The sequence below is a fragment of the Triticum urartu genome, chromosome 7A, assembly GCF_056163025.1.
Source record: "Triticum urartu cultivar PI428250 chromosome 7A, HENAU_Tu73, whole genome shotgun sequence".
NCBI classification, from domain to species: domain Eukaryota; kingdom Viridiplantae; phylum Streptophyta; class Magnoliopsida; order Poales; family Poaceae; genus Triticum; species Triticum urartu.
The window spans coordinates 245,454,423-245,464,724 of NC_141879.1; the positions used below are offsets into that span (position 1 = coordinate 245,454,423).

At 55.8% G+C, this 10,302-nt stretch overlaps 1 protein-coding gene across 1 annotated transcript; it reads right to left on the reverse strand.

Moving 5' to 3' along the window:
* Positions 1 to 6,751: 6,751 nt before the first annotated feature.
* On the reverse strand, positions 6,752 to 10,083 carry LOC125526063 (uncharacterized). The gene is made up of 3 exons (XM_048691091.2): positions 9,495 to 10,083; positions 8,796 to 9,330; positions 6,752 to 8,018 (listed from the first exon to the last, which is right to left on the reverse strand). Exons 1-3 carry the CDS (start codon positions 9,869 to 9,871, stop codon positions 7,038 to 7,040), a joined length of 1,893 nt encoding a protein of 630 aa, XP_048547048.2. The 5' UTR covers positions 9,872 to 10,083; the 3' UTR covers positions 6,752 to 7,037.
* Positions 10,084 to 10,302: the final 219 nt, after the last annotated feature.

Sequence of the window (10,302 nt, forward strand, 5' to 3'; positions counted from 1 at the left end):
TGATTCACGCTCGACCTTTCGGTCTCAGTATTCCGAGGCCATATCTGCATATGCTAGGCTCGTCAAGTTTAACCTGAGTACTTTGCGTGTGCAAAACTGGCTTGCACCCGTTGTATGTGAACGTAGAGCTTATCACACCCGATCATCACGTGGTGTCTCGGCACGACGAACTGTAGCAACAGTGCATACTCAGGGAGAACACTTATACCTTGAAATTTAGTGAGAGATCATCTTATAATGCTACCATTGAACTAAGCAAAATAAGATGCATAAAGGATAAACATCACATGCAATCAATATAAGTGATATGATATGGCCATCATCATCTTGTGCCTTTGATCTCCATCTCCAAAGCACCGTCATGATCACCATCGTCACCGCTTGACACCTTGATCTCCATCGAAGCATCGTTGTCATCTCGCCAACTATTGCTTCTACGACTATCGCTACCGCTTAGTGATAAAGTAAAGCAATTACATGGCGAGTGCATTTCATACAACAAAGAGACAACCATATGGCTCATGCCAGTTGCCACTCCGTTACAAAACATGATCATCTCATACAATAAAATTCAGCATCACGTCTTGACCATATCACATCACAACATGCCCTGCAAAAAACAAGTTAGACGTCCTCTACTTTGTTGTTGCAAGTTTTACGTGGCTGCTACGGGCTGAGCAAGAACCGTTCTTACCTACGCATCAAAAACCACAACGCGGTATAGTGATTGCTTTTTTATCTTCAGAAAGAACCCTGTCCATTGAATCCGATTCAACTAAAGTTGGAGAAACTGACACCCACTAGCCACCTGTGTGCGAAGCACGTCGGTAGAACCAGTCTCGCGTAAGCGTACGCGTAATGTTGGTCTGAGCCACTCCATCCAACAATACCGCTGAATCAAGAATCGACTAGTGACGTCAAGCAATATGTATATACCCACACCCACAACTCCTTTGTGTTCTACTCGTGCATATAACATCTATGCATAGACCTGGCTCGGATGCCATTGTTGGGGAACGCAGTAATTTCAAAAAAATTCCTACGCACACGCAAGATCCATCTACGTGATGCATAGCAACGAGAGGGGATAGAGTTGTCTATGTACCCTCGTAGACCGTAAGCGGAAGCGTTATGACAACACGGTTGATGTAGCTGTACGTCTTCACGATCCGGCCCATCCTAGCACCAAAGGTACGGCACCTCCGCGATCTACACACGTTCAGCTCGGTAACGTCCCACGAACTCTAGTAAACAGCTGAAGTCGAGGGAGAGTTTCGTCAGCACGACGGCGTGATGATGGTGATGATGAAGTTACCGACGCAAGGCTTCGCCTAAGCAGTACAATGATATGACCGAGGTGGAATTCTGTGGAGGGGGGCACCGCACACGGCTAAGAAATCAACTTTGATGTGTTCTAGGGTGCCCCCCTCCCCACGTATATAAAGGAGGGAGGGGGAGGTCGGCCGGCCCTCTAGGAGCGCCAAGGGGGGAGGAGTCCCCCTCCTGGTAGGAGTAGGACTCCCCACTTTCCTAGTCCCCCTAGGAAAAGAAGGAACATGGAGAATGAGAAAGGAAAGCCCCCCCCCCACCCAATTCGGATTGGGCTTGGGGGTGTGCCCCCACCTAGGCCGCCTCCTCCTCTCTCCCACTAGGGCCCAATAAGGCCCATTGACTCCCCGGGGGGTTCCGGTAACCCCCCCCCCCCCCCCATACTCCGGTAAATGCCCGAACTCACTCGGAACCATTCCGATGTCCAAACATAGCCTTCCAATATATCGATCTTTATGTCTCGACCATTTCGAGACTCCTCGTCATGTCCGTGATCTCGTCCGGCACTCCGAACAACCTTCGGTACATCAAAACACATAAACTCATAATACCAATCATCACTGAACGTTAAGCGTGCGGACCCTACGGGTTCGAGAACTATGTAGACATGACCGAGACTCATCTCCGGTCAATAACGAATAGCGGAACCTGGATGCTCATATTGGTTCCTACATATTCTACGAAGATCGTTATCGCTCAAACCGCATAACAACATACGTTGTCCCTTTGTCATCAGTATGTTAATTGCCCGAGATTCGATCGTCGGTATCTCAATACCTAGTTCAATATCGTTACCGGCAAGTCTCTTTACTCGTTCCATAATGCAACATCCCGTAACTAACTCATTAGTCACATTGCTTGCAAGGCTTATAGTGATGTGCATTACCGAGAGGGCCCAGAGATACCTCTCCGATACACGGAGTGACAAATCCTAATCTCGATCTATGCCAACTCAACAAACACCATCGGAGACACCTGTAGAGCATCTTTATAGTCACCCAGTTACGTTGTGACATTTGATAGCACACTAAGTGTTCCTCCGGTATTCGTGAGTTGCATAATCTCATAGTCATAAGAACATGTATAAGTCATGGAGAAAGCACTACCAGTAAACTAAACGATCAAAGTGCTAAGCTAACAGATGGGTCAAGTCAATCACAACATTCTCTAATGATGTGATCCCGTTCATCAAATGACAAGTCTTTGTCCATGGCTAGGAAACTTAACCATCTTTTATTAACGAGCTAGTCAAGTAGAGGCATACTAGTGACACTCTGTTTGTCTATGTATTCACACATGTACTACGTTTCCAGTTAATACAATTCTAGTATGAATAATAAACATTTATCATGATATAAGGAAATATAAATAACAACTTTATTATTGCCTCTAGGGCATATTTCCTTCACAAGGCGCGCTCGGGCTGGCTTCTAGGCGAAGCGACGGGGCCCCAACTACATGTGGGCCATGTTTGACGTGTGGCACGTGATGGGACGCAGACACCTCCACTTCCCCACGTTGCCTCGGCAACCACCCATGCTGACAAAAGACTGGCACAAATTGCAGGGCCATCATTGCTCACCCTCGCCTTGCTCCTAATCCCCTCCTCCAGCCAAAAGCTTCTCCATATACAATCGTAACTCCGCCCCCTTCCTTCTCCTTCTCCAGCACTGGTGACTCTGCGAATGGTGCCCGGAAAATCAAAGCCCACGGTCCAGGTTGTGACCTCCTCCTATCCTTCGCCAGCGCTTGATGCATCCTCCATCGCCAGGGAGGGGGATCTCAACTCCGCGCTCCCGTAGACGGCAGACGCTGACAACGAATGGGGCGTGACCTTGATCTGGTCCGGCTATGTGGAGTGGAGCACCTTGGCGCAGATGGTCTATCCCTTCTCCCTCCATAGCATCTTCGCGGGGCTTGTCCTGCCCTTCTCGGAGTTCTTCTGCGTCGTCTTCAGCCACTACAAGATCCATGCCCTCCATCTTCAGCCCAACTCCATTCTCCTCATGTCCATCTTTGCCTTCTACTATGAGGCCTTCGTGGGCATGAGGCCTTTTGTAGCGCTCTTTCGCCATTACTTCAGCTTGCGGCTGCACGATCGGACGTAGAGGTCCGCTTGTGCTTCCTTCATCGCAGTCTAGAAGGGGAACGTGCTCTTGAAGGCTGGGGAGAAGGCGGAGGGCTTCCGGCACTGCTGGGTCTTCTTGGACGTCAAGGGTCTCAATCCACTCCCGGAGCTGCCGATGGAGCTGCCCGAGCATCTCCCAGAGTGGGGTTCCGTGAAGCTCACCGATCCCCGGGAGAAGCCCGTCCTGGAGAGGATAACCACGGACATGGAGGCCAAGCTGTTGACGGGGGCGATGATGGTGAAGGAGTTCTTGACGCAGCGCCTGGCGCCGCTCCAGTCGCACTCGAAGCCCTTGTGGGAGTACCAGGGCGCGAGGGACGACGTAAGGCTTCGTCCCGCCGGCCTGATGGGCGAGGAACTGGACAAGGCTTTGGCCGCCCTGCTTAACAGCAATCCGGGGGGACCTCCCAAGGCCTACGCCTCGTTGTACCACCACGACGACAGGGAGGACCTGGTCACCGCCATGCCTGCCTTCAATGAGTTGGGGCTCGAGTCGTCCGACCACCCCAACTCCCCCGTGCCGGTGTCCTCTAGCGACAGCGGTGACGAAGAGGACTCGTAGGGAACTAAGGACGATGACCTAGAGGAGGTGCCCCCCCATCGCAACGCGAGCTCCTCCGCAACCTCGAGGACAACGCCGCCGCCGATGAGCGCCGGTCACGGATTCCCTGCGCTTTGTCAGGGTCCATAGGCGGCCGAAGCGTGCCCCTCGGATGGCACATGCATGTGGCCGGGCGGCCTTAGTCACGGGCGCGGCACTGCCCCCTCCTGGGGGCTCCTCGCACCCCAGCGGGGCAGCCATGGAGTCGGGCCGGTCCTCGGCAAGCCCCCAGCCGAAGGGCGGGGTGGCCCCCGCCGGGGCGGACATGGCCTCCTCGGCCATGACCCCACATGCCGACCCCCTCGCTCCTCCAGGCGACAATGCCATGTCAGGGCCTGCTGACGATGCTCCGCTAGCCCATAGGACGTGACCAAGACCACACCGAAGAAGAGCGGGGCACCTCGGCCTCCGCTGAAGAGAAAAAGAAGAGAAAGTGGGCCGCACCAGATGAGTAAGTGACCTCCTTCGCTTTTCGGTTGGGCGCTGATCGCACGTGTGTTCACACCCCCCCCCCCTTCTTGATGACCAGGGTTGGCAGCGCGGCGAAGAAGAAGAAGATGGGCGTCGTGACGAAGGACCCCATTGTCTCGAGGGCGCCCGTGGCACCCGACCGCGGTCATGGCGGTTGCGGGAACGCACCGCGCCGGCCTAGCGCGACCCTCGGGCGCACAGGCAGCATCGTGCCAGGGCATATGGGTGTGCCGCCCGCTCCCGGAGGCTTGTCGGCGCCGCCCGAGGGGGCGGTCACGGAAGCCACGATGATCCAGCCTGTTCCGCTGCTCGTCTCGACCGCGACACCTCCGGCCTCATGGGAGGGGACGACGTCCCTAATTCCTCCTACTGCTCCAGCCCTAGGCTCCGGACGTGACGGGTCTCAGCCCGCTGCGCGACCTCAGGCCTCCTCGACATCCGCGACCATGGCGTTTGACCAGGCAGCCCCCGATCGCCCGGAGCAGGAGCTGGTTCAGAGGGGCGGTCAGGAGCCCCCTGCGCTTCCGATGGAGGGCGTCGTGCGTCCCATGAAGATGGTAACGGCAGGCCCCCCATGGCCAACCCTCGAGCTCATGAGCTACGACCCCTTGATCAGGTGCGAGGCCCTAACCGACGCCCACGCCGCACTCGACCGGCTCAAGGTGGACCTCTAGGGCACTGAAGAGCGCATTGGGAGGAGCGCCTGAAGTTGGCCGCAGGATGGCGCGAGCTATCCATGGCCCGCAAGGCGACCAAAGACAGGGCCGAAGCCCTCACCGCCGAGAGCAAGAAGGAGGCCGACGAGGCGCGGGTGTCCCGCGACGCAGCACTTGACGAGGCGAAGGCGGCCGCCAAGCGCTGCCATGAAGCAGAGGCCAGCCTAAAGGCGCTCCAAGGGGAGCAAGCCACTCGTGCGCAGCGACTCTGGCAGCTGGAAGACGACCTCAAGACTCGCGAGGCGAAGCTTGCGGATCGTGACACCGTGCTGTCAAAAAAAAGATGAACAGTGGGAGGGTGGTTGGAACAAGAGGATGCAGGGATTCATGGGAGGTGTCGAATTCACATCATACGTGACTCATTTGTATCCATTTATGTTAATATCTGTTTCCGTGGTTTTTGTCTTCGTTTTCACTTGCGTAAAATAATACAAGACAAACGCGTCAACGTTCATTTTTGTTTGCTTTCATCCCTACTTTGGAACGAAGATGGCTCCGGCGGACAATTTAGCGGAAATTTTCCTCAAGTGGCGTAGACGTGCAGGATTTAGATTGGGTGTTTGGAAACAAGAGGATAATCTAGATGGAAAACACTTCCTTCCAGCCGACCAGCCGAGTTGCACGCCAGTCACATCCTACGCATTCTCTCCGTTTGACAGGATAACACACCACCACATGTTTTAATAGGCCCCACATACAGCTTGAGCACCACGCATCCTTATCTCCAAAAGTTCGCCAACACGTCGCCTTCCACATCCGGACAGGTCGCCTTCTTCCTCTCTCCTCTCATCAAGCTCGCGCCCTCTCCCTCTACCTTGCTTTCAGATCAAGCCGCCCTTGCTCGCACCCTCTACCTCCCTCCTGCTACCAGATCAAGGAAGCTCGTCACCTTGTCATCGTTGACGCCATGCGAATAAACCACCTCCTAATCGATGTTGTGACCAGCAAATCAGAGATGCGACGGGCGGCGCGGTGTTGCGGTCGTCCAAAACCGAGTTGCAATCGGCAGCGCGCGTTGCTGGAACCAGCAGCGAGGTGTGCTGCAAATGACGACGGGGAATGCTGGCGAAAACTTCTACCGGCAGAAAAAAAAAAGCTTCAACCGATGTGGAAAGAAGATTTAACTAGAAGGGGGAAAAAGTTCAACCGGCATGAGGAAAGTTCAATCGGCGTAGGAAAGGCTTCAACTGGCATGGAAAACAGCTTCAACCGGTGCGCCCGATGGCGCAAGCGGTGACGCCGAGAGCTGCGGCAACGAAGACGGCCACTGTTGTGTACAGCGACGGCATCCTGAAAACCTGCGAGGGCAGCGAGCCGGCGGTGCTTTAAGGTCGGTCGCCTCAAACAGTCATGACGTGTGTCGGCGGCGCTGCGCTGCGCTATGCATCCTGCTTGCGTTGTGTGTTTCTTTTGTGGAAAAACGAACGATGTGAGGCCTTTGATCTGACGTACTCAGAGGCACCAATCCAACAAGCGGCATGCAACCGGCCCAACTCCACAGGTGACTAATTTGTCAATCTTTTGATCGGTGTGCTTCTAGTATAAATTTTCCAAATTCTAGTCCAAAACATACAGGACAACAGTTCGAAGGGGAACACTGTTTCCCCGAGTCCCACGAGCGGAGAGACGCGCGCAAGTCAGTTTCGTACACCCCCCGTCCAAAAGAAAAACTACTAGAACCCATCCATCGCCCCATTTCCTACAACACTGGAATCAAAAGACCCAGGAGCTCCTACCCTACAACATGTACACACAGCTGAGACTCCGTCGCTTCCTGATGTCTCCCACTCGCTCACTTTTTCCCGCGCTTCCTCGTCGGCCGGTCGTCCTTCGCCCTCTTGGATGGTGGAGGCGTCGGAGGCGCAGCGGCCCGTTTCGGCGGCCGGCCAACGCTTCTCCTCCCTCCTGACGCTGTCTCGGCAGCCTTCTTGGAGCCGGAGGAGCTGCCCGGCTCTTTCCGGCCATCAGCCTTGGCAGCCTTCTTCTGTTCTGTCGCAGAGAGTTTCAGTGTCTCTAGCAACGAAACTCTCTCCGTTGACGGCACTGAGTTCTGCTTCATCCGCTTCAGGAAGTCCACCGCATTCCGCTTCTTGATGACGCCACCTGCTGCTGCCGCCGCCTTGCCACCGCTGCCGCTGCCACCCATCTTGTCAGATTTCTTCGTCCTTTCGTCAGCTGCGGCACTCTCCGAAGCTTTCCCCGTTTTCTGATTTGGAGCTGCGTTCCTGACAGGAGCCCGACCCTTGTTGGTCCTCATACCCCTGGCTTTGTCCTTGGCGCTTCCCTTCTTCTTTCCCTCGTCGAACTCCTCATCTTCATCTGTGTCCTCCTTCTCCACTTTCTCCTTGTTAGCAGCAGCAGCCTTCGCAATGGAGCTCCGCTTCCGGCAAACAATGATGGGCGCGGCCTTCTCGAGGAGCGAACCGGCGACCTCGGCATCCGCCTTGGCCTTCTTGGCGCCGTCCGTCGAGGAGCCACCGCCGACCAGGGGAGCAGCTTTCCCCGCCGTCCCGAGGCCGTCCCTCTGGAGAGTCGCGGAGATGCGCTTGGAGACGAGCGCGCGAGTCCTGGTCGCAGCGGCGTGCTCTGGCGAGCCACGCGGGAAGAAGACGAGCGCGTTGGCGCATAGCAGCAGCAGGTCGCGGTAGAACTCGGAGGCCGACGCGTAGCACGCGCTGTCCGGCCCGCCAGAGGCCCCACCGGATTCCAGCCTGGATCTGATAATCTCCAGGTCCACGTGGCGCCTGATGGTGCCCTTGTACTTGCCGCTCTCCTGCACATAATTTCGGTGGGTCGGTGAGCAGAGAAAGAGAGAGATTATTATACGATAAGAAAGAAAAAGTTAGGACCCTCAAAAAAATAGTTGAGAAGAAAATCAGTTTCAAATAGGAAACCCGACACAGCGCGCATGTGAGACCACGATTCGTAACCCATTTTCCTTGTGGAGAAAATAGCAGCCAATTTGGAGGAGAAGGTTAGATTGGATTGTATTCTCTGGCGGGGGCAGGCGGCAACTAGTACCAAGTGGCCGACAGGGATGGCCCACCAGCATCTCCAACGAAGACATCGGTATTTGGGACGCGGGGCCCACCACCAGGCCACGCGCACCGCCTGCCAGGCCTTTCTCCAGCTCACCGCGTGTTGGACGGTCCAGATCGATCGCGTTCGTGCCAGTACGTAACGAACGAGACGACGAGACCGTGCGAACAGCCAGATTCCAAGTGCTCTTCTCCCTCGACGAAGATGTGTAGAGGGGTTGTTCCAGTTTGGAAGCAACGCAAACGTGTATGGTCGCGGTTGTATTTTTTGTTGCCTAATAATCAAAATAATCGTTCCGTGATTACGTACTGCCGGCCAACGGATCTCGATGTGGCACAAAGATTGAATTATTTATTGTTAATTTGCTTAATTAATGGAGATAATTATTTAGCTGAACAAGATGATGAATTGAGCATTTGTGCCTTTTTTTTACCGAGGGTAAGGAAGGTGGGAAATGGTAAATAAGAGATTTCTTCCGGGAAAAGAAAAGAAAACGAGAGAAATTTTTTACCTGGCTCTCGAGCCGCCGCTCGAACACGGCGCCGGACTTGCTGGTCCGGACCGACTCCAGGAAGGCGAGGAGCGGCTGGGCCTCCGCGGCGGGGAGGGGCACGGGCGCCGACGTGGAAGCCACGTCACCACCGCCTACCTTCCGCAGCCGGCGACGCCGTTTACGGGACGGGCTGGCCGAGCTCTGCACGTCGCTGCTCTCCTTCACCGCGTCGGCTTCCTTCGACCCGGCCGCCGACTCGCCGGAGGCCTCATCCTTCGCGGCCATCTCGCCGGCGGCCGGCTCATCCTTCACCTCCGCGTCGTCGTCGGCGGCGGCACCGCCAGAGTCGTGCCCCGGCGGTGGCTTCAGATCTGAGGAGTTGGACTCCTTGCATGACCGGGCGGACGCCTCGCCGGAGAGGCCGTTCTCACCGCCGGCCTCCTCCGGCGAATCGTTCCCTGTCTCCCGTTCATCCTTGAACGCCGGCGTGGTCTCGCCGGAGAGGCTCCTCTCCCGTTCCTCCTTCAGCCGTTTCACCTTTGATTGCAATGACCTGGCCGTGCCAACGAAAATAAATAATAAGCATTTTTTTCAAAGAAAAATAAACAGCGACCGACAGATCAGCATCGGACGGCCCACGAGAGGCCGCACTGGACGAACAGGATGAAGCTAAAGGCGTTTGATGTTTCTTCTTTATTTCTGGCTGTTATTTTTTACCCGATCGAGAGATCGTATCGCTCGACCTCGCGGCGGAGCTCGGCGACCCGCAACTTCCTGAGCTCATCCACCCACGCGTCGGAGACGGCGGCGTTTGGGTCAGGTTCCCCGCCTCCGTCCTCGTCGGCGCCGGCGGCGAACCGACGGTGAAGGAGGCGGAAACGGAGGCGGCAGCTGGTGGGCGTGAGGCGCGCGGCGGCGGAGGGGCTGCGCGACTGCACCTCCGACGCCACCGACTCCCAGCTCGAGGTGCCGTGGCGACTCACGGCGCACGCCAGCAGCAGCTCCTCGAGAGTTCCCCAGATCTCGCCGCCGGCCGCCGCCGCCGGCGACGACGACTCCGGCGAGACATCGGGATCGTCCGATCTGGCCGCCATCCGCCTCCCCTCCGCCCAATCGCTGCCACGTCGACGCGGTGACCACGGCGAGGGCTCATAGCGCCGCCTCCATGGACGGTGAGGTGCGCTAGGGTTTGGTTGGTCTGTTTTGGCCTCGTCCCGCCCGCCTATTCCCTTCCCCTCTCTGCCTATCTATCTCTGTGTGGTTCGTCTAGGTTTTGGTTCTGGTTCCGCCCCCATCTTTTCGTCTTTTTCTCCCCCATTTTTCTGCCCACTTTCTTTATCTGGTTCGCTTTTTAAAATCTTCAGAAATGGAAGCATCGTGTACCAAGCCCGATTGGGCAATTCTGAGGTTTCGAGGGGGTCTCCTCTGGAAAGTGGGCCTAATTAATTGGAAAATTATTATGGCGCTTGGCCCACATGTCATTGTCCAGCGGAATTGTTTATCTGTCATGTTCTCCCAGGCATCC